Source organism: Panulirus ornatus, chromosome 18, assembly GCF_036320965.1.
Source record: "Panulirus ornatus isolate Po-2019 chromosome 18, ASM3632096v1, whole genome shotgun sequence".
NCBI lineage: Eukaryota > Metazoa > Arthropoda > Malacostraca > Decapoda > Palinuridae > Panulirus > Panulirus ornatus.
The window spans coordinates 18,540,102-18,565,129 of NC_092241.1; the positions used below are offsets into that span (position 1 = coordinate 18,540,102).

The 25,028-nt window shown below is 41.5% G+C and overlaps 1 protein-coding gene across 1 annotated transcript in view; it reads left to right on the top strand.

Annotated features, from left to right (window-relative positions):
- Positions 1-13,215, top strand: part of LOC139754999 (zwei Ig domain protein zig-8-like) — a 112,414-nt gene extending 99,199 nt beyond the window's left edge. Inside the window, exons 5-7 of the mRNA XM_071672904.1 lie at positions 2,588-2,884; positions 4,822-5,047; positions 9,459-13,215. Of these exons, the coding sequence (XP_071529005.1) occupies positions 2,588-2,884; positions 4,822-5,047; positions 9,459-9,568 (633 nt within the window). The 3' untranslated portion in view covers positions 9,569-13,215. The remainder of the gene's footprint in view (positions 1-2,587; positions 2,885-4,821; positions 5,048-9,458) is intronic.
- The last annotated feature ends 11,813 nt before the right edge of the window (positions 13,216-25,028 follow it).

A 25,028-nucleotide genomic window follows, 5' to 3' on the forward strand; every position in this document is an offset into this window, starting at 1 on the left:
ATAATGGCCTTATTGCTGAGTTGAGACTCAACTGGATACTGTTGCCTCAAGCACAGGGATGGACATTGAATCAGCGATTAATTCACTATGAGTGGGAGATTCACCCATGTTAATCGTGTTTTTTAAGCAACAAATCCATCGTCGTATCAGTGGATCTTTGAGTGACATAGAATGACTGAAGTGTTTTTGAGGATTAGTTTCCGTAGTACATCATTTCACCGAAGATCATATTAGGAACAACGGATTGAGGGAAGCGTCATTACATGATACGTTATGGGGTTAAACGTAAGACTGTACGTGACACTGTATTTTTCGCACGTTTGTAGATTTCGTCATAGATCACTCTGAGGTCACTAAATGTAGATCAATGTAGTCGAGATCCTTGGTGCTTGTTCCACCAATACGATACCCAGAGTTACAAGATTCTTGCTACACTTTCTGTGTGGAGTCAGGCCATTGGAAGACGCTGTTATGACACCTTCTCCTTCCCTCGAACAGCTAAGATTTCTCTTCATGTAACCATTTTAAGATTCAGGTCTACAAACACATGCAGAGCCCTCATTGATTTCTACGTTCTTTTCGTTTTCCCTTTTTCTTTTCAACCGAGATGGCCTCGATTGGGGTATTTTTACCCGTGCCACGTCGGTCACTATAAAAAAAAAATGTTGGGTATGAAAAACAGGACTCATATCTGCCTCATGTTTAACACTGTTACCAAGAAAGAGTAAGTCATCTATCACATGATGTCATCATGTAGTAACTTGACCAAGCCGATGCGGTATAACCAAGGTTCGGCCATGACGGTGTACGCGCGTTTCTCGGGTGTTCGACTGTATTAGATAGCGTAGATGTGTCAGGAAATAAAGTTATAGAGTTTCCTAAATATTATGGTTCCAGATGGTTTTCCAAGCCAGACAACTGCATATGCGCGAAATACCCTTTGTAAGATGAAGTTGATGTTTTACGATGTAACAGGAAAGAACTTCAGAAACTTAAAAGCAGTTATATCAACCTGCAACTATTTGTTGCCTCTGTAAAAAAGAAAATTTTTTTTTTGTGTTAGTGCTTTGAATACCTGAACTTATATGGACTCTTATGATTTTTACCACATTAGATTTTTCACCATTTTCTTTTTCTCATTGTAAGAGTCATGACAGGCAGAAACTGCGGGAAAAAGACTACAGAGTTAAAGAGATTAATTAGAACTACTTATGTGTTTGTAGATCTGACTGTCAGAGTTAAAAAGTTATAGAAAGAAGAAAAAGACAAAAGAGGGAATAGAATACTCATGGCTTTTCTGTACGAGGAAAAGAGGTATCACAACAGTATATCCTCGTGCTGCTGCTCTCTACATGGAAACTATGGGAAGCAGTGTGCAACGGGTCCAAACTTTAGTAACTGGGATACACGCAGGTAGCTCGCGATAGCAGTGACGCAAATAACATTCACTGAAAAGGGAAAGCAATAACATAATGCAGGACGAAAATGGGATGATTGAAGCGAGGTGATAGCAGTGGAATTGATAAATTGGAACCTTTTTGATCCCGCTCTAGTTAAGATAAAGGTGAAGGAGGGGGCCACTCCAGACGTGTAAGCGGTACTTCATATTCTGGGAAGGAAAGTGATTTTAACTATATAACTTGGAATCGTCGGCGGAAGAATGAATGGGGTCAGATGGTGGGGAAAAGAGATCGTTTACAGAGAGAAGAAAAGGAGTAATTGATAGGAGGGAACCCTGAGGAATACCCTTGTTGGTAAGATAAGAAGGAAGAGTCGCCACAGCAGCAAATACTACAGCGGTAAAGGCATAGTCGACATGAATAATGTTTTTCTGTAAAAGTTAGGAATAAACAGAAACCTGTATTACTATAGCACTCTTAAGTCTTAACATTTTCATCACTCTTAAAAGTACTTAGTATTATATTATCTTAGATATGCAGTCAGTCTAAATGAAGATACCTCTCATTGTTGATCGTGAATGATAGATTTTTTTCATTTATATTTTCATTCGCAGAATTAACACTAGTTAGAAGGGGAGGGACAGTAATAGTCGAGGTAATGACAACAGTAGCAGAGGGGAAAGACAGCAGCAGAAGGGCGAGTGACGGAAGTAGTAAGGGATAACAGGAATAGGAGGGGAAATCACGGGTGTTAAAGGGGAAGTGAGAACAATGGCAGTGGGAGTGAAAGATGTTGCAGTGGGAGCAACAGAAGTTGCAGTGAAAGCGACGGAAATAGCCCTGTAAATCACAGCAGTAAGAGGGGAGTGACTGAAGTAACGGTGGGAGTGACAGAAGTTGCCATGGGAGTTACATAAGTTGAAATGGGACTGGGAGAAATAGCAAGGAGAATCACAGCTGTAACAGGGATAGTGAGAGCAGCAGCAGAGGAATCATAACAATACGGGGACAGTAAGAGCAGCAGCATAGGAATTACAGCAGTACCAGGGGTGTTGAAAACAGCAGCTGAGGAGTGGCAGTAGTAGTGGGGGAGTGACAGCTGTTACAGGAGGAGTGATGACAGTTGTATGAGGACTTACAACAGTAGGATACGTAGGGTTGCTCATGGCTTGTCTCTCCTGACGTAGATCTCGTGGATCCGACGGCGGGACTGGCATGTGCTTACCTCAGCCGACGTCCTGTACACACACGACCGACGCTTCTCCGTGCTGCACGTTGCCGGCTCCCAAGATTGGACGTTGCACATCAAGTATGTGGAGGTGAAGGACAACGGGACCTACGAGTGTCAGGTGTCGACAGGTACGGGCATCATCTCGCTCTTCGTGAACCTTGAGGTGGTAACTCCTGAAGCTCATATTCCAGGCCACGGCCAGTACCACGTCAACCGCGGCTCTCCCATCACACTCACCTGCATCATCACCAAGGTGAGGCGACAGTGTCTTCATCCTTGCCTTACCTCGCCACTTGGCTACAAACCATATTGGTTTAGGAGTCAGACAAGTTCAACGGTCACCAGTTATGTTAATCTCCGTCGATTTTCCTTTATGTTCAGTGATGTTAGGAAAACATTGACCTTTTCACCCTAGCAAAATTTCTTTCAAAAAAAAATTTCAGACAAATCATCTTTGATGCTTTAGACACAACTAGTGCTATCTTAGCTATTCCTTTCTGTATCTACCATACTATTGCCAGGGGGAAGATGAATTCAGTGCTATGTCATGATATGCTTATGTTTTTGGACAAACTTCAGAACCAGTGGAAGTAACATGATCCCTGAAATGGACCTCTAAAAAAGGATCTGGCAATCAGAGAAAACAGAACACGTCATATTTATCTTATCGTTCACTTCATTCGTTTTGAAAAATATCGAAGAAGATGTAAGAATATAACGTTTGATGTAACATGACGAAAAGATTCCAGAGAACTTGTCAGAGGCGAATGCCTCACACTGTAACAAAATCCTCTGGCTGCAAAATCCAATTGTTCTCCGCGAAATAGTAATCAGACGCATCAAACAAACAAACCTTTGTTATTTCAAGGTGAGAGAGCTGCACGCATATGCTGGCACGAGAGACTCAATCAACGCCCGAAATTGATTCTGCCTCCGTAAAGGCAATTTTTGTTTCCGTGAAATTACAAGCAGACTTTCTGATTGCCTTTCCCTTCTGCTTGTTCGGCTGCCTTGCTTCTTTTGCGTACTGGAGTAAATACACCGAGAGAAATTCAGAGAAAGAATGTTTAGATTTTTTTCTTTTTCGATAAGTCAGTCTCGTGGATAATAAGAATCCGTGTGTGTTATCATCATACCCGTGAGTGCACCCAAGGTACTGGGACCTCTGCACGACGACGAGGCTTGAAAATGTATGTAGTCTCACACAGATGAATATCCTCACGTTCGTGAAGGATACTGAGCCAGTTCAGATGCTGGCAGGACGTGAGGATCAGCTACGACGTGATTCAAGATGCTGTCATCGTCGAGGATCCTGATTGGTCCGATGATCCCTATAAGCTAGTAACGTTGATCTCGCTCTGGGGTAAACTGATCCATGTTTCACCACTACCTTACCATGCAACACTGCATATCAGTATTGCAGCTCCCGGACACCGGAGGAGGATATCAGTGACCTTAGTATTTGAGTAGAATGAAGTAAATGACAATCTGTGAACGCCTTGCTACTCGGTAATGCATAAAATGATCTATTGAATGGAAAGAATGCGAGGCATTTCTCATGAGACAGGGAAAATAGAACAGACCTTACATGAAAAGTTGTTTGACACAGTGGAACAAATCCTGATTAATGAAATTTGATCAATGAGGATGATAATGCGATGTTTCTATGGAGACTTTCCATTGTGAATCTGGTGTTATAATATATACAGATATGATTCATGAAATAAGAACATTAAATGATATACAACAAACCGTATTGTTTTACCTGAAATGTTTGAAGTGCCTACATATAATTAACCTTGTGTTTGTTATTTAATAGCTGAATAGAAAACCTGTGTTGTAAAGCAACGTGGTTCTTTGTGTCCACAGGTGTAACAGGTGAAGTTCCTTTTGTTAACCTCTTGATGCATTTTTCAGTATGTACTGCGTTAGGTAATCTGTATAGTAGCCAATAGACTTTTCTGGCAACTCAGTCCGTCTCTAGTTGTGAAAACCAGAGTTCTACCCAGTCATATCTGTCCTGAAATCACTATTTTCTTCCTAGCATTTCACTAGAGACGAGGGTTCCATCATCACACATTAGTCACTCCCGAGATGTGTGTTGAGTGCCTCCTTTGAGACTAGATAAGGCAGGCTCTGTTCCTCCTGAGCTCAGTAAGTTTTAAGACATGCACTCAATTCTTCCTCCAGAGCCCAACGCCGCCTCAGTATGTGCTCTGGTACCACAACGACGAACTGCTCAACTACCTAAGGGACCGACCGGAGGTGACCATCAGCATGGAATTGCGGGGTAAAGGAGGGGAACGCTCAGTAAGCCGGCTGGAGGTGAGCAGCGCCTGCGACCAACACTCCGGTAACTACACCTGCACGGCGCCCAACACTCGCCCAGCCTCCACCATGGTCTTCGTCACTGAAGGTAATCAGCGCTCGAGGTCCGGTAACCCATGACCTTGTTTTGCACCCTCACTATGAACAAGCACGAAATCTTTAACGGCCTAAAATGACTAATGAGAATTTCATTGCTGACTACCATGATTTACTTAAAACAGTCATACATCTTCTTACCCATAGGTCTAATTAAGGCAAGTTATACATTTTCAGAGCCGTGGGGGTTAACTAAGGTAGGTCATATATTTTCATAGGCCCAGGTTTAAGTAAGATAAGCCATACATTTTGAGAGCCATTTGTTTAACTAAGGCAAGTCACACATCTTTAAAGCTATTGGTCTAACTAAGGTGAGTCATACATTTTCAGAGCCATAGGTAGATCATATATTTTCAGAGTCATAGTTTTAACTATGGCAAGTCATACATTTTCAGAGCCATAGGTAGATCATATATTTTCAGAGTCATAGTTTTAACTATGGCAAGTCATACATTTTCAGAGCCATAGGTTTAACTGTGGCAAGTCAAACATTTTCAAAGTCATTGGTTTAACTAAGGTAGGTAATACATTTTCAGAGTCATAGGTTTATCTAAGGTAGATCATATATTTTCAGAGCCATACTTCTTTGATGTGGTTTCCAAAATTAGATATAAATGGTAATGTTTTAAACTAAGGTAATATATTTAAAAGGAAACATGAGAAGTGATAGCCATAAATGAGAGAGCAACCGTATTAGCAACGTATTAGTAATTATATAAATGATGAATTTATGAACTTACCGCTACTACAACTTCTGCTGATGATAATGATAACAGAGTTAGAGCATTATTCCCTCTATCACAATACCTCATAAGATTCAGCTACTAAGAGACGTTGGAACAAACGTTTATCATTACCATATGTTTACCACTTGTGATGTTGTTCATTTCCAAATCAGTGCGTTTCAGCCCGACCACTTGTGCCTCACTGCCCTTGTGCGGATACATATCCTCTGAGTGTGAATAAGTATTTTTTTCTTGTACCTTGTATTAACTTCAGTGTTTTTTCTTTCCCACTGATATCTATATTTCTGTTGTTATATAGCTTCCCGTATTTCCCATTTGAAATCTGTTGCATATAAGTTAATTGATAGACGCGTAAAAGAGAGACTTTTGGATGTTAATGTGCTGAGAGGGGCAACTAGAGAGATGCCTGATCATTATCTTGTGGAGACGAAGGTGAAGATTTGTAGAGGTTTTCAGAAAAGAAGAGAGAGTGTTGGGGTGAAGAGAGTGGTGAGAGTCAGTGAGCTTGGAAAGGAGACTTGTGTGAGGAAGTACCAGGAGAGACTGAGTGCAGAATGACGTAAGGGGAGTGGGAGAGGAATCGGATGTATTTAGGGAAGCAGCGATGGCTTGCGCAAAAGATGCTTGTGGCATGAGAAAGGTGGGAGGTGGGCAGGTTAGAAAGGGTAGGGAGTGGGGGGAGTGCATATAAGTTAATTGATAGACGCGTGAAAGAGAGACTTTTGGATGTTAATGTGCTGAGAGGGGCAAGTCGAGGGATGTCTGATCATTATCTTGTGGTGGCGAGGTGAAGATTTGTAGAGGTTTTCAGAAAAGAAGAGAGAATGTTGTAGTGAAGAGAGTGGTTAGAGTAAGTGAGCTTATAAAGGAGACTTGTGTGAGGAAGTACCAAGAGAGATTCAGTGCAGAGTGACGTAAGGGGAGTGGGGGAGGAGTCGGTGTATTCAGGGAAGCAGCGATGGCTTGCGCAAAAGATGCTTGTGGCATGAGAAAGGTGGGAGGTGGGCGTATTAGAAAGGGTAGTGAGTGGTGGGATGAAGAAGTAAGATTATTAGTGAAGGAGAAGAGAGAGGCGTTTGGACGATTTGTACAGGTAAGTAGTGCAGATGGCTAGGAGATATATAAAATGAAAGAGGCAGGAGGTCAAGAGAAAGGCGCAAGAGGTAAAAAGAGGGCAAATGAGAGTTGGGATAAGAGAGTATCATTAAGTTTTAGGGAGAATAAAAAGATGTTTTGGAAGGAGGTAAATAAAGTGCGTAAGACAAGCGAACAAATGGGAACATCGGTGAAAGGGGTTAACGGGGACGTAATAACAAGTAGCGTGAAGTGAGAAGAGGGAGTATATTGAAGGTTTGTTGAATGAGTTTGATGATAGAGTGGCAGATATAGGCTTGTATTGGTCGATGTGGTGTCCGAAGTGAGAGGGTCAGGGAGAATGGTTTGTTGAACAGAGAAGAGGTAGTAAAAGCATTGCGGGAGATGAAAGCCGGCAAGGCGGCGGGTCTGGATGGTATTGCAGTGGAATTTATTAAGAATGAGGGTGACTGTGTTGTTGACTGGTCGGCAAGGATATTCAGTGTATGTATGGTTCATGGTGAAGTGCCTGAGGATTGGCGCAATGCATGCATAGTGCCATTGTACAAAACCAAAGGGGATAGAGGTAAGCGTTCAAATTACAGAGGTATAAGTTTGTTGAGTATTCCTGGGAAATTATATGGGAGGGTATTGATTGAGAGGGTGAAGGCATGTACAGAGCATCAGATTGGGTAAAAGTAGAAGTGGTAGAGGATGTGTAGATCAGGTGCTTGCTTTGAAGAATGTATTTGAGAAATACTTAGAAAAACAGATGGATTTGTATGTAGCATTTATGGATCTGGAGAAGGCGTATGATAGAGCTGATAGAGATGCTTTGTGGAAGGTATTATGAGTATATGGTGTAGGCGGTAAGTTGCTAAAAGCAGTGAAAAGTTTTTACCAAGGATATAAGGCATGTGTACGAGTAGGAAGAGAGGTAAATGATTGGTTCCCTGTGAATATCGGTTTGCGGCATGGGTGTGTGATGTCTCCATGGCTGTTTAATTTGTTTAATGATGGGGTCGTTAAGGAGGTGAATGGAAGAGTTTTGGAAAGAGGGGCAAGTATGCAGTCTGTTTTGGATGAGAGGGCTTGTAAGGTGAGTCAGTTGTTGTTCGCTGATGATACAGCGCTGATGGCTGATTCGGTTGAGAAACTGCAGAAGTTGGTGACTGAGTTTGGTAAAGTGTGTGAAAGAAGAAAGCTGAGAGTAAATGTGAATAAGAGCGAGGTTATTAGGTCCAGTAGGGTTGAGGGACAAGTAAATTAGGAGGTAAATTTGAATGGAGAAAAACTGGAGGATGTGAAGTGTTTTAGATATCTGGGGGTGGATTTAGCGTTGGATGGATCCATGGAAACCGAACTGAGTCACAGGGTGTGAGAGGTGGCGAAGGTTCTTGGAGCGTTGAAGAATGTGTGGAAGCCGAGAACGTTATCTCGGAGAGCAAAAATGAGTATGTTTGAAGGAACAGTGGTTTCAACAATGTTATATGGTTGCGAGGCATGGGCTATAGATAAGATTGTGCGGAATAGGGAAGATGTGTTGGAAATGAAATATTTGAGGACAGTATGTGGTGGGAGGTTTTTGATCGAGTGAATAATAAAACGGTAAGAGAGAAGTGTGGTAATAAAAAGAGTGTGGTTGAGAGAGTAGAATAGGGTGTATTGAAGTGGTTTGGTCACATGGCGAGAATTAGTGAGGAAAGATCGACAAAGAGGATATATGTGTCAGAGGTGGAGGGAATGAGAAGTGAGAGACCAAATTGGAGGTGGAAGGATGGAGTGAAAAAGATTTTGAGTGATTGGGGCCTTAACATTCAGGGCATGCAAGGAAAATAGTGAATTGGAACGATGCGGTATACCGGGGTCGACGTGCTGTCATTGGATTGAACCAGGGCATGTGAAGTGTTTGGGGTAATCCATGGAAAGTTTTGTGGGGCCTGGTTGTGGAAAGGTAGCTGTGGTTTCGGTGCATTACACATGACAGCTAGAGACTGAGTGTGAAGGAATGTGGCCTTTGTTGTCTTTTCCTAGTGCTACCTCGCGCGCACGCGGGGGAAAAGGGTTGCTGTTTCATGTCTGGCAGGGTGGCGACGGAAATGGGTGAAGGCAGCAAGTACATGTGTATATATGTATACGTCTGTGTATGTATAGGTATGTATACGTTGAAATGTATAGGTATATGTGCGTGTGTGGGCGTTTATGTGTATGCATGTGTACGTAGGTGGGTTGGGCCATTCTTTCGTCTGTTTCCTTGCGCTACCTCGCTAACACCGGAGACAGCGACTAAGTATAATAAAATGAATAAATGATAACAAGTTTCAAGATATGAGCTAATGTCTACTTATATATCCACATGATATGATATTGAAGGAAAGATATCTTAACTATCATAGTATGTAATTTCCATTTATCAGTCATGTTTTCCATTAATCAGTTTCCCCTCATTATGTTTATGATGTCTGAGCTCACCTTAAGTTTTTTGACTCCTGTGTTCACAATACACCTAAAGCTTTTGGTCACGTGTTACCTTTAGTTATTCATTATTCCTTCTGGAATAACGTGAATTCTCTCCTCACTCAGGTGACAAGACGGCAGCGGTGCAGCGGATAGACTCCGGGTGTGAGAGGAACCAGTTGGGTGTCCTGACGGTTGTGTCTGCAGCTCTTACTTACGTTCTAGCTGTCAGATGAACCTCTGGCTATCTCGATCCCCTCTGTCACCTTCTCTCGTTGCTCCTCAACCCACTACTCGTGAGGAGTGACTCTCAACTTCTGCCCAGGCAACCACATGACATTATGGCAAATCACTGACTGACCTTGCTTCCCAAGAAACTGATGTGTGTGTGTCAGTCATGTAGCTGGTAGACAACCAAATGCCCATTTCGTATTGTCAGTGGCACTTGGATCTGTTTATATAAGACGTGTAAAACCCAGTCTTTACGCAGTACCTCTCATGTAAATAATGGTGCAGTCTGTGTAGACAGTTTATAATGACAGTAAATTGCGTTGCGATAGAAACAGATAGGAACTGTTATTTGATCATATGCTCCAGAATCGGCAGTTTTATAACTGATAACAAAGTGAGTTAACATGATGAAAATCAGACACAAAATGTTTTCAGGAAAACATTTTTCTGAGATATCATTTAATACACGAACCTAATGGTCGGTGCAAACCCAGAACTATTGACGTATGATTAGTTCTAGAAAATAAAAGAATGGAATATGATGTGTGTGTGTGTGTGTGTGTGTGTGTGTGTGTGTGTTAAATCGCTGACTGACATGCAAAAATCTTTTTGCATATAGATGGAACTAAATACCAGTGACTTTCGCTTCCTGCAGCTACTTATGCTGACTGCATTAGTAGCAGTAAGCACTAAAAGAAAAAAGTGATGGAAAAGTAAGGTAGAAAAGGTCATTCCATAGATCATCTCTTGCCTGAAACTTTGTTCCCATGATGGACAAAAATTGTTCCTTGACCTCCATATCAGTTACAACTGAGGTAGAAAGAATGTCAGAACCTGAATATTGCTCAGGCATAGTTCACGTTACGAACATACTTATGAGGGCGCCGATTGGAACAGGCACGCTACCCGTGCCCCTCATCTTGCAGCAGAGGAACATAACGGTAGATTTTCCCTGCACGAATTAGCCATCAGCATTATACCCACCTCAAACAAACACTAAATGTGACATTTTCAACGGCTATTATATGTGATATCAAGGGATCTGTGAACTCGTGAATATAGTAAAAAATATGAACGAACAGGTCCCACTGTTTGCCAAAAACAAAAGGTAACGTGATGAAACTCCTTTTGCCTTTGTTGACCTGAATCAAGGATCGCTTGATGAGGAAGCATTTGGGAGCAACAGAACACCATGCAGGGCCATGCATAACGCATACAGAGAGATCCAACACCAGTTTGCGTGCCAATAATCTGGTGGAGAGTGGTCTTTCGAGCGTGACCTCAATCCCTTCGTTTTCTGTGGTATAGTCTTATATGTACTCTAGCTGTTAACCAGACTGAAACTATATATTTTCGTAAATGCTCATAATATTATCCTGTTTAGGATGTCATTTATGTTGTGAAGCTTTTCCTCTTCAACTGCTACAGAAATGAAGTTTGACCAACAGTTTTCATTTTTTTTATTACCTATTAAAGACGGTTGGTCAGTGCATTATAGCAGCCTGCCAGGTTTTGTGTGGGTGTGAGTTTGTTTATGTATGTATTTGCGTGTAAGTTCCCACATGTCAGTAAGGCAGAAATATGTATCGCTCCAGTTAGTTCCTTTTATTGCAGTATTGCATCCTAATCAAAGTTTAAGAGGAAAAGAAAGAGCTTATGGACAGAAGACTTGTATGCATCAAACAACTCGTATTCTAAATGACTTTAATGATTCTGACATGGTACTTGTGACGAGGCAGTGAAGTACTATCATTCAAAGCCATTGTTCCAAAACCATTATTCCAGTGGTTAATCAAAGTTTCCCTTTAGAACTGTCACTCATCCTTGTAAGCCATTATAAAAGAAGAATCCCGCAGCTGCTCAGTCACCTACTCTTCAGGTATCCAGACCTCTACTATCCCAGCATTTTGCACAAGTTAAGAATGTATCTTCCCACTGTATTGCGGGACATTTGCTCTACAACTTGTATAATCTTGGGATCTAAGCAGGTATTAATATGTAGATAATTAGTCACACAATAAGTGATAGTTAAAGATACATGATGAACGTGACTAAAGCCACGCTTGTATGCTAGAGTTGGATATGTTAAGTTCATGATTTTCAAAACGATGTTTCGTTATCTCCTCTGACGTCAAAGATACATACGATTCACTACAACTATGGCTTGGCTGAATTATGAATATCTCAAGAATGGCATAGCTTGGCTTGGCCAGAAGTGGATAACGAGGTCCTGGGTAGCCCAGCTTGAGCCAGTGCCTGGATAAAGTGTATTTTAGGAACTTGGGCACACACAGTCATCTGGGGTCCTGAATAATGAGGGTTTAGCCAGCGCCGACCCGAGCAGAGGAAGCCTCACAACACACACACACACACACACGTCCTCCAGACTCTGACGAGCGAAGTCATACTACTCGGTTGGGTTTTCATTTTATTCATCATTTAAGCTTTCGGGGTAAAGGAAGAATAACTTTTTTCTCGTCTTTAATGTCTGATATACTGGCTAAAACAGTTGAGAATAGTGTAGCTGATGAGCTGATTTTGGATACCACTCATGAAATTTGATGAAATGTCGGATGAAAGTTCAAACATCGGATCTAAGTTATGTCTACAATATTGTTTGAGTTTCATTTTTTTCCTTGAACATCTATTCACAATATATGTTGATGAGCTCTGTAATGTTTGTTAACATCACTCTATCAATACTTATGTTCTTGAGGCTGCCTGTCGTCATTGCAAATCAAAAACTGATATTTCGTGTGACGGAAGTTTTGTCATTAGAAAGCTTGTCATATCTGAAGCCTTTAGTTAACTCACTGGTAACCTTAGGACCTAGAATGATTGACTTTGAAGTTAATATTTAAAAATAATAGATATCAAAATATTTTCCAGTGCAAATGAATACTCTCATTCGAATTTTCTTTGAAGAAAATGCACATAAACCTTAGGCATATCTTCACTACTTATCTATTTCGTATGTAAAACAGAGATATTTTTTTCTAATTGATTTTAAAGAGACATTCATACATGGTCATTGTGCATATTACACTTGCCGGACGATTCCTCACTGTCAGAGCACAGTTTGACCCAGGGCGTGACATAACATGGTTACTGATGCAAACATCTTGCATGTGATATATATACCTTGTCCTTCATATGCAGTCTCATGACGTTCTCTATCCTGGCTCTGCATGTAACAAGACCTGCACATGTTTTACAGGCTGACGTTCATAGTTTGCATAGTACTAACCGTGCAGGCTCAGCGTATGATGATCTGAGCCACAGTACATACAGACACGTTCTTCACAGTAGCAATATATACCACAGTGTGTTGCGGTGAGTATCCTCTGCTTGTGACGAAACCTGCCATACTTTGTACCAGCTGTGTAAACTTTGCCGGTACATATTGTGATCTTAACCGCATTTTTATGACCTCAAATCTCACATGTTATATGTATGACGGTCCCCAGCTAGTCCGTGCAGAGAAGTACATGTTCTAATGGTTCGGTTCCAACCACACTGTAAAGAGGCTCTTATGCTCTGAATGTTACTGTCTCGGCTGCTCTGTATGTAGAGTAGTAGTTGCAACAGGGCGGGATAGACCCTTCATTTATATATATATATATATATATATATATATATATATATATATATATATATATATATTAATTCAAATCAGCTACATACGAGGGTCCCCGTGACACTGTGTGCATAGCTGTTTCCTGTGTGTAAGTGTGTGAGTGTTTACAGCGTGGGCTATATACTGAGTGGTGACTGCTGTAGGAGTGATGGAGACTTGGGCACTCCAAGCGACGGGACGTAATAAAATGCTTCACTCCGCCCTCATCCCTCACCAGTACTTGCCTCCTTCTGCCAGAAAAGGACTCTTCATCAGAATGATACTATCAGTGTTATGTGTACTGAAGGAAGTTATCAAATAACTATATAACTTTAGTAGTGTTCCCTGTTGAGTTTTGTATTTATGTCAACAGTTATCACAAGGTATGGAGTTATAGTTGTGTATGAAGTACAGAGCATTATAATAAATATTTGTAAATAAATGTATCTTTCATGAGCCCACTTGTCTGATTCTGGGTAAGGGCTGGTGGTGGTCAGTGAAAATTCTTTTGCGTATAACCAAAGCAAAAGACAAACTTAGGAAGGCTAAAGTCAGCAGTACTTGACCAAGAAATATTCCAGGATATGAAACGACCCAACATAGTCCTTATAGTAAGAGTGCACGTGGTCTTACAAGTATCCTAAACAGCATCTCCACTGAAACCTTTCGCTTATCCAGAGCTTAATTGGTAGTACTTACACTTATCATGCGTTACGCATCAGCGGGATTCGTGAATCGGCGATTGTTTACGGAGTAGATGCTGTTTGAAGCTCATCTTGGCTTGAGGGTTAGGCTATCTGACTGCACACAGATACGGCCAGGTAAGATTCTCAGGGTATAGTGGTAAACAGTATATATCAGTTTTCATGTTTGTATTACATGATTGCGATATACACATATTACCGTAGTGCATTAGAAGTCGAATAAAAAGATAACCATTTTTGTCCTAAACATGGGCGGCAGTATCATGACCTATGGGTTAGGTTACCTGGTTCCGAAAAAAGGGAAGCGCGATTCAATTTTCATGGAATAGAGGTAAATAGCTTACGGGGCTAGAAACCCTCCCCTCCTTGTATGTTAACTTTCTATAAGGGGAAACAGAAGAAGGAGTCATGCGGAGAGTGCTCATCCTCCTCGAAGACTCAGATTGGGATGTCTAAATGTGTGTGGATGTAACCAAGATGAGAAAAAAGGAGAAGTAGGTAGTATGTTTGATGAAAGGAACCTGGATGTTCTGGCTCTGAGTAAAACGAAGCTCAAGGGTAAAGGGGAAGAGTGGTTTGGGAACGTCTTGGGAGTAAAGTCAGGGGTTAGTGAGAGGACAAGAGCAAGGGAAGGAGTGTCACTACTCCTGAAACAGAAGTGGTGGGAGCATGTGATATATACACACACACACATATATATATATATATATATATATATATATATATATATATATATATATATATATATATATACACACACACACATATATATATATATATATATATATATATATATATATATATATATATATATATATATATATATATATATATATACACACACACACACATATATATATATATATATATATATATTTTTTTTTTCAAACTATTCGCCATTTCCCGCGTTAGCGAGGTAGCGTTAAGAACAGAGAACTGGGCCACTGAGGGAATATCCTCACCTGGCCCCCTTCTCTGTTCCTTCTTTTGGAAAATTAAAAAAAATTGAGAGGGGAGGATTTCCAGCCCCCCGATCCCTCCCCTTTTAGTCGCCTTCTACGACACGCAGGGAATACGTGGGAAGTATTCTTTCTCCCCTATCCCCAGGGATATATATATATATATATATATATATATATATATATATATATATATAGAGGGGACGGGAGCGGGGGGCCGGAAATCCTCCCCTCCTTGTATTAACTTTCTAAAATGGGAAACAGAAGAAGGAGTCACGCGGGGAGTGCTCATCCTCCTCGAAGGCTCAGAGTGGGGTGCCTAAATGTGTGTGGATGTAACCAAGATGTGAAAAAAGGAGAGATAGGTAGTATGTTTGAGGAAAGGAACCTGGATGTTTTGGCTCTGAGTGAAACGAAGCTCAAGGGTAAAGGGGAAGAGTGGTTTGGAAATGTCTGGGGAGTGAAGTCAGGGGTTAGTGAGAGGACAAGAGCAAGGGAAGGAGTAGCAATACTCCTGAAACAGGAGTTGTGGGAGTATGTGATAGAATGTAAGAAAGTAAATTCTCGATTAATATGGGTAAAATTGAAAGTTGATGGAGAGAGGTGGGTGATTATTGGTGCATATGCACCTGGGCATGAGAAGAAAGATCATGAGAGGCAAGTGTTTTGGGAGCAGCTAAATGAGTGTGTTAGCGGTTTTGATGCACGAGACCGGGTTATAGTGATGGGTGATTTGAATGCAAAGGTGAGTAATGTGGCAGTTGAGGGAATAATTGGTATACATGGGGTGTTCAGTGTTGTAAATGGAAATGGTGAAGAGCTTGTAGATTTATGTGCTGAAAAAGGACTGATGATTGGGAATACCTGGTTTAAAAAGCGAGATATACATAAGTATACTTATGTAAGTAGGAGAGATGGCCAGAGAGCGTTATTGGATTACGTGTTAATTGACAGGCGTGCGAAAGAGAGACTTTTGGATGTCAATGTGCTGAGAGGTGCAACTGGAGGGATGTCTGATCATTATCTTGTGGAGGCTAAGGTGAATATTAGTATGGGTTTTCAGAAAAGAAGAGTGAATGTTGGGGTGAAGAGGGTGGTGAGAGTAAGTGAGCTTGGGAAGGAGACCTGTGTGAAGAAGTATCAGGAGAGACTGTGTACAGAATGGAAAAAGGTGAGAACAATGGAAGTAAGGGGAGTGGGGGAGGAATGGGATGTATTTAGGGAATCAGTGATGGATTGCGCAAAAGATGCTTGTGGCATGAGAAGAGTGGGAGGTGGGCTGTTTAGAAAGGGTAGTGAGTGGTGGGATCAAGAAGTAAGAGTATTAGTGAAAGAGAAGAGAGAGGCATTTGGACGATTTTTGCAGGGAAAAAATGCAATTGAGTGGGAGAAGTATAAAAGAAAGAGACAGGAGGTCAAGAGGAAGGTGCAAGAGGTGAAAAAAAGGGCAAATGAGAGTTGGGGTGAGAGACTATCAGTAAATTTTAGGGAGAATAAAAAGATGTTCTGGAAGGAGGTAAATAGGGTGCGTAAGACAAGGGAGCAAATGGGAACTTCAGTGAAGGGCGTAAATGGGGAGGTGATAACAAGTAGTGGTGATGTGAGAAGGAGATGGAATGAGTATTTTGAAGGTTTGTTGAATGTGTCTGATGACAGAGTGGCAGATATAGGGTGTTTGGGTCGAGGTGGTGTGCAAAGTGAGAGGGTTAGGGAAAATGATTTGGTAAACAGAGAAGAGGTAGTAAAAGCTTTGCGGAAGATGAAAGCCGGCAAGGCAGTAGGTTTGGATGGTATTGCAGTGGAATTTATTAAAAAAGGGGGTGACTGTATTGTTGACTGGTTGGTAAGGTTATTTAATGTATGTATGACTCATGGTGAGGTGCCTGAGGATTGGCGGAATGCGTGCATAGTGCCATTGTACAAAGGCAAAGGGGATAAGAGTGAGTGCTCAAATTACAGAGGTATAAGTTTGTTGAGTATTCCTGGTAAATTATATGGGAGGGTATTGATTGAGAGGGTGAAGGCATGTACAGAGCATCAGATTGGGGAAGAGCAGTGTGGTTTCAGAAGTGGTAGAGGTTGTGTGGATCAGGTGTTTGCTTTGAATAATGTATGTGAGAAATACTTAGAAAAGCAAATGGATTTGTATGTAGCATTTATGGATCTGGAGAAGGCATATGATAGAGTTGATAGAGATGCTCTGTGGAAGGTATTAAGAATATATGGTGTGGGAGGCAAGTTGTTAGAAGCAGTGAAAAGTTTTTATCGAGGATGTAAGGCATGTGTACGTGTAGGAAGAGAGGAAAGTGATTGGTTCTCAGTGAATGTAGGTTTGCGGCAGGGGTGTGTGATGTCTCCATGGTTGTTTAATTTGTTTATGGATGGGGTTGTTAGGGAGGTAAATGCAAGAGTCTTGGAAAGAGGGGCAAGTATGAAGTCTGTTGGGGATGAGAGAGCTTGGGAAGTGAGTCAGTTGTTGTTCGCTGATGATACAGCGCTGGTGGCGGATTCATGTGAGAAACTGCAGAAGCTGGTGACGGAGTTTGGTAAAGTGTGTGGAAGAAGAAAGTTAAGAGTAAATGTGAATAACAGCAAGGTTATTAGGTACAGTAGGGTTGAGGGTCAAGTCAATTGGGAGGTGAGTTTGAATGGAGAAAAACTGGAGGAAGTGAAGTGTTTTAGATATCTGGGAGTGGATCTGTCAGCGGATGGAACCATGGAAGCGGAAGTGGATCATAGGGTGGGGGAGGGGGCGAAAATTTTGGGAGCCTTGAAAAATGTGTGGAAGTCGAGAACATTATCCCGGAAAGCAAAAATGGGTATGTTTGAAGGAATAGTAGTTCCAACAATGTTGTATGGTTGCGAGGCGTGGGCTATGGATAGAGTTGTGCGCAGGAGGATGGATGTGCTGGAAATGAGATGTTTGAGGACAATGTGTGGTGTGAGGTGGTTTGATCGAGTAAGTAACGTAAGGGTAAGAGAGATGTGTGGAAATAAAAAGAGCGTGGTTGTGAGAACAGAAGAGGGTGTTTTGAAATGGTTTGGGCACATGGAGAGAATGAGTGAGGAAAGATTGACCAAGAGGATATATGTGTCGGAGGTGGAGGGAACGAGGAGAAGAGGGAGACCAAATTGGAGGTGGAAAGATGGAGTGAAAAGGATTTTGTGTGATCGGGGCCTGAACATGCAGGAGGGTGAAAGGAGGGCAAGGAATAGAGTGAATTGGAGCGATGTGGTATACAGGGGTTGACGTGCTGTCAGTGGATTGAATCAAGGCATGTGAAGCGTCCGGGGTAAACCATGGAAAGCTGTGTAGGTATGTATATTTGCGTGTGTGGACGTGTGTATGTACATGTGTATGGGGGGGGTTGGGCCATTTCTTTCGTCTGTTTCCTTGCGCTACCTCGCAAACGCGGGAGACAGCGACAAAGTATAAAAAAAAAAAAAGAAAAAAAGAAAAAATATATATATATATATATATATATATATATATATATATATATATATATATATATATATATATATATATATATATATATATATATATATATATATCCCCTATCCCTGGGGATAGGGGAGAAAGAATACTTCCCACGCATTCCTCACGTGTCGTAGAAGGTGACTAAAGGGGACGGGAGCGGGAGGCCAGAAACCCTCCCCTCCTTGTATTTTAACTTTCTAAAAGGGGAAAGAGAAGGAGTCACGCGGAGAGGGCTCATCCTCTTCGAAGGCTCAGATTGGGATGTCTAAATGGGTGTGGATGTAATCAAGATGAGAAAAATGGAGAGACAGGTAGTATGTTTGAGGAAAGGAACCTATATGTTTTGGTTCTGAGTGAAACGAAGCTCAAGGGTAAAGGGGAAGAGTGGTTTGGGAACGTCTTGGGAGTAAAGTCAGGGGTTAGTGAGAGGACAAGAGCAAGGGAAGGAGTAGCACTACTCCTGAAACAGGAGATGTGGGAGTATGTGATAGAGTGTAAGAAAGTAAATTATAGATTGATATGGGTAAAACTGAAAGTTGATGGAGAGAGATGGGTGATTATTGGTGCATATGCACCTGGGCATGAGAAGAAAGATCATGAGAGGCAAGTGCTTTGGGAGCAGCTGAATGAGTGTGTTAGTGGTTTTAATGCACAAGACCGAGTTATAGTGATTGGTGATTTGAATGCAAAAGTGAGTAATGTGGCAGTTGAGGGAATAATTGGTATACTTGGGGTGTTCAGTGTTGTAAATGGAAATGGTAAAGAGCTTGTAGATTTGTGTGGTGAAAAAGGACTGGTAGTCGGGAATACCTGGTTTAAAAAGCGAGATATACATAAGTATACGTATGTAAGTAAAAGAGATTGCCAGAGAGCGTTATTGGATTACGTGTTAATTGATAGGCGCGGGAAAGAGAGACTTTTGGATGTTAATGTGCTGAGAGGTCCAACTGGAAGGATGTCTAAGCATTATCTTGTGGAGGAGAAGGTGAAGAGTTGTAGCGGTTTTCAGAAAAGAAGAGAGAATGTTGGGGTGAAGAGAGTGGTGAGAGTAAGTGAGCTTGGGAAGGAGACTTGTGTGAGGAAGTACCAGGAGAGACTGAGTACAGAATGGAAAAAGGTGAGAACAAAGGACGTAAGGGGAATGGGGGAGGAATGGGATGTATTCAGGGAAGCAGTGATGGCTTGCGCAAAAGATGCTTGTGGCATGAAAAGAGTGGAAGGTGGGTTGATAAGAAAGGGTAGTGAGTGGTGGGATGAAGAAGCAAGATTATTAGTGAAGGAGAAGAGAGAGGCATTTGGACGATTTTTGCAGGGAAAAAATGCAATTGAGTGGGAGATGTATAAAAGAAAGACGCAGGAGGTCAAGAGAAAGGTGCAAGAGGTGAAAAAGAGGGCAAATGAGAGTTTTGGTGAGAGAATATCATTAAATTATAGGGAGAATAAAAAGGTTTTTTGTAAGGAGGTAAATAAAGTGCAGAAGACAAGGGAGCAAATGGGAACTTCAGTGAAGGGGGCTAATTGGTAGGTGATAAAAAGTAGTGGTGATGTGAGAAGGAGATGGAGTGAGTATTTTGAAGGTTTGTTGAATGTGTTTGATGATAGAGTGGTAGATGTAGGGTGTTTTGGTCGAGGTGGTGTGCAAAGTGAGAGGGTTAGGGAAAATGATTTGGTAAACATAGAAGAGGTAGTAAAAGCTTTGCGGAAGATGAAAGCCGGCAAGGCAGCGGGTTTGGATGGCGTTGCAGTGGAATTTATTAAAAAAGGGGGTGACTGTATTGCTGACTGGTTGGTAAGGTTATCTAATGTATGTATGATACATGGTGAGGTGCCTGAGGATTGGCGGAATGCTTCCATGGTGCCATTGTACAAAGGCAAAGGGGATAAGAAGAAAAGATGGATTTGCACGTAGAATTAATGGATATGGAGAAGCCATATGATAGGGTTAATAGAGATGCTTTGTGGGAAGTATTAAGAGTACATGGTGTGAGAGGTAAGTTGCTAATAGTAGTGAAAGGTTTTTGCCAAGGATATAAGGCATGTGTACGAGTAGGAAGAGTGGAAAGTGATTACTTCCCTATGAATGGGTGTTTGCAGCAGGGGTGTGTGATGTCTCCATGGTTGTTTAATTTGTTTATAGATGCAGTTATTGGAGAGAGGTGCAAGTAGGCAGTCTGTTGTGAACGAGAGGGCTTGGGAAGTGAGTCAGTTTTTGTTCGCTGATGATACAGCGCGTGTGGCTGATTCTGGTAAGAAACTGCAGAAGTTAGTGACTGAGTTTGGTAAAGTGTGTTAAAGAAGAAAGCTGAGAGTAGAAGTGAATAAAAACAAGGCTCTGTAGGGTTGACGGACAAGTTGATTGGGAGGTATGTTTGAATGAGGAAAAACTGGAAGAAGTGAAGTGTTTAAGATATCTGGTAATGGATATATATATGTATATATATATATATATATATATATATATATATATATATATATATATATATATATATATATATATATATATATATATATTTATATATAGATATATATCTTTTGCTTTCTTTCATACTATTCGCCATTTCCCGCATTAGCGAGATAGCGTTAAGAACAGAGGACTGGACCTTTGAGGGAATATCGTCACCTGGTTCCCTTCTCTGTTCCTTCTTTTGGAAAATTGAAAAAAAAAATGAGAAGTGAGGATTTCCAGCCCCCCGCTCCCTTCTCTTTTAGTCGCCTTCTACGACACGCAGGGAATACGTGGGAAGTATTCATTCTCCCCTATCCCCAGGGATAATATATATATATATATATATATATATATATATATATATATATATATATATATATATATATATATATATATATATATATATATTACTCATATATATATATATACATTTATTATTTTTATTTTGCTTTGTCGCTGTCTCCTGCGCTTGCGAGGTAGCGCAAGGAAACTGACGAAAGAAATGGCCCAACCCACCCCCATACACAATGTATATACATACGCGTCCACACACGCAAATATACATACCTATACATCTCAATGTACACATATATATATATACACACACAGACACATACATATATAACCATGCACACAATTCACACTGTCTGCCTTTAATCATTCCCATCGCCACCTCGCCACACATGGAATACCATCCCCCTCCCGCCTCATGTGTGCGAGGTAGCACTAGGAAAAGACAACAAAGGCCCCATTCGTTCACACTCAGTCTCTAGCTGTCATGCAATAATGCCCGAAATCACAGCTCCCTTTCCACATCCAGGCCCAACACAACTTTCCATGGTTTACCCCAGACGCTTCACATGCCCTGATTCAATCCAGTGACAGCACGTCAACCTCGGTATACCACATCGATCCAATTTACTCTATTCCTTGCCCTCCTTTCACCCTCCTGCATGTTCAGGCCCCGATCACACAAAATCTTTTTCACTCCATCTTTCCAATTTGGTCTCCCACTTCTCCTCGTTCCCTCCACCTCCGACACATATATCCACTTGGTCAATCTTTCCACACTCATTCTCTCCATGTGCCCAAACCATTTCAAAACACCCTCTTCTGCTCTTTCAACCACACTATTTCTATTTCCACACATCTCTTTTACCCTATTATTACTTACTCGATCAAACCACCTCACACCACATATTGTCCTCAAACATCTCATTTCCAGCACATCCATCCTCCTGCGCACAACTTTATCCATAGCCCACGCCTCGCAACCATACAACATTGTTGGAGCCACTATTCCTTCAAACATACCCATTTTTCCTTTCCGAGATAATGTTCTCGACTTCCAAACATTCTTCAAGGCTCCCAGAATTATCGCCCCCTCCCCCATCATATGATTCACTTCCGATTCCATGGTTCCATCAGCTGCCAGATCCACTCCCAGATATCTAAAACACTTTACTTCCTCCAGTTTTTCTCCATTTAAACTTACCTCCCAATTGACTTGACCCTGAACCCTACTGTACCTAATAACCTTGCTCTTATTCACATTTACTCTTAACTTTCTTCCTTCACACACTCTACCAAACTCAGTCACCAGCTTCTGCAGTTTCTTACATGAATCAGCCACCAGCGCTGTATCATCAGCGAACAAAAACTGACTCACTTCCCAAGTTCTTTCATCCCCAACAGACTGCATACTTGCCCCTCTTTCCAAAACTCTTGCATTCACCTCCCTAACATCCCCATCCATAAACAAATTAAACAACCATGGAGACATCACACACCCCTGCCGCAAACCTACATTCATTGAGAACCAATCACTTTCCTCTCTTACTACACGTACACATGCCTTACATCCTCGATAAAAACTTTTCACTGCTTCTAACAACTTGCCTCCCACACCATATATTCTTAAAACCTTCCACAGAGCATCTCTATCAACTCTATCATATGCCTTTTCCAGGTCCATAAATGCTACATACAAATCCATTTGTTTTTCTAAGTATTTCTCACATACATTCTTCAAAGCAAACACCTGATCCACACATCCTCTACCACTTCTGAAACCACACTGCTCTTCCCCAATCTGATGCTCTGTACACGCCTTCACCCTCTCAATCAATACCCTCCCATATAATTTACCAGGAATACTCAACAAACGTATACCTCTGTAATTTGAGCACTCACTCTTATCCCCTTTGCCTTTGTACAATGGCACTATGCAAGCATTCCGCCAATCCTCAGGCACCTCACCATGAATCATACATACATTAAATAACCTTACCAACCAGTCAACAATACAGTCACCCCCTTTTTTAATAAATTCCACTGCAATACCATCCAAACCTGCTGCTTTGCCGGCTTTCATCTTCCGTAAAGCTTTTGCTACCTCTTCTCTATTTACCAAATCATTTTCCCTAACCCTCTCACTTTGCACACCTCCTCGACCAAAACATCCTATATATGCCACTCTATCATCAAACACATTCAACAAACCCTCAAAATACTCACTCCATCTCCTTCTCACATCACCACTACTTGCTATCACCTCCCATTAGCCCCCTTCACTGAAGTTCCCATTTACTCCCTTGTCTTACGCACTTTATTTACCTCCTTCCAAAACATCTTTCTATTTTCCCTGAAATTTAATGATACTCTCTCACCCGAACTCTGATTTGCCCTCTTTTTCACCTCTTGCACCTTTCTCTTGACCTCCTGCCTCTTTCTTTTATACCTCTCCTACTCATTTGCATTTTTTCCCTGCAAAAATCGTTCAAATGCTTCTCTCTTCTCTTTCACTAATAATCTTACTTCTTAATCCCACCTCTCATTACCTTTTCTAATCAACCCACCTCCCACGCTTCTCATGCCACAAGCATCTTTTGCGCAAGCCATCACTGCTTCCCTAAATACATCCTATTCCTCCCCCACTCCCCTTACCTCCTTTGTTCTTACCTCCTTTATGCTTATATTTTGTTTATTTTACTTTGTTGCTGTCTCCTGCGATAGGGAGGTATCGCAAGGAAGCAGACGAAAGAATGACCCATCCTACCCACATTCACATGTATATACATATACACGTAAACAAACGCAAATACATATACCTATACATCTCAACGTATGAATATATATACTTACATAGACATATACAAATATACACCTGTACATGATTCCTACTGTCTGCCTCTATTCATTCCCATCGCCACCCCGCCACACGTAAAATAGGAACCCTCTTCCCCCTCATGTGCGCGAGGTAGCGCAAGGAAAAGAACGAATTCCAAATTCGTTCACACTCAGTCTCTAGCTGTCATGTTCCTCGAAGGCTCAGATTGGGGTGTCTAAATGTGTGTGGATGTAACCAAGACGAGAAAAAAGGAGAGATAGGTAGTATGTTTGAGGAAAGGATCTTGGTTGTTTTGGCTCTGAGTGAAACGAAGCTCAAGGGTAAAGGAGAAGAGTGGTTTGGGAATGTCTTGGGAGTAAATTCAGGGGTTAGTGAGACGACAAGAGTAAGGGAAGGAGTAGCACTACTCCTTAAACAGGATTGGTGTGAGTATGTGATAGAGTGTAAGAAAGGAAATTATACATTGATAGGGGTAAAACTGAAAGTTGATGGAGAGAGATGGGTGATTATTAGTGCATATGCACCTGGGTATGAGAAGAAATATCATGAGAGGTAAGTGTTTTGGGAGCAGCTGAATGAGTGTGTTAGTGGTTTTGATGCACCAGACCGGGCAAAAGTGATGGGTGATTTGAATGCAAAGGTGAGTAATGTGGCAGGTGAGGGAATAATTGGTATACATGGGGTGTTCAGTGTTGTCAATGGAAATGGTGAAGAGCTTGTAGATTTATGTGCTGAAAAAGGACTGGTGATTGGGAATATCTGGTTTAAAAAGCGAGATATACATAAGTATACGTATGTAAATAGGAGAGATGGCCAGAGAGCGTTATTGGATTATGTGTTAATTGATAGGCGCGCGAAAGAGAGACTTTTGGATGTTAATGTGCTAAGAGGTGCAACTGGAGGAATGTCTTATCATTATCTTGTGGAGGCGAAGGTGAAGATTTGTAGAGGTTTTCAGAAAAGAAGAGAGAATGTTGGGGTGAAGAGAGTGGTGAGAGTAAGTGAGCTTGGGAAGGAGACTTGTGTGAGGAAGTTCCAACAGAGACTTAGTACAGAATGGTAAAAGGTGAGAACAAAGGAGGTAAGTGGAGTGTGGCAGGAATGGGATGTATTTAGAGAAGCAGTGATG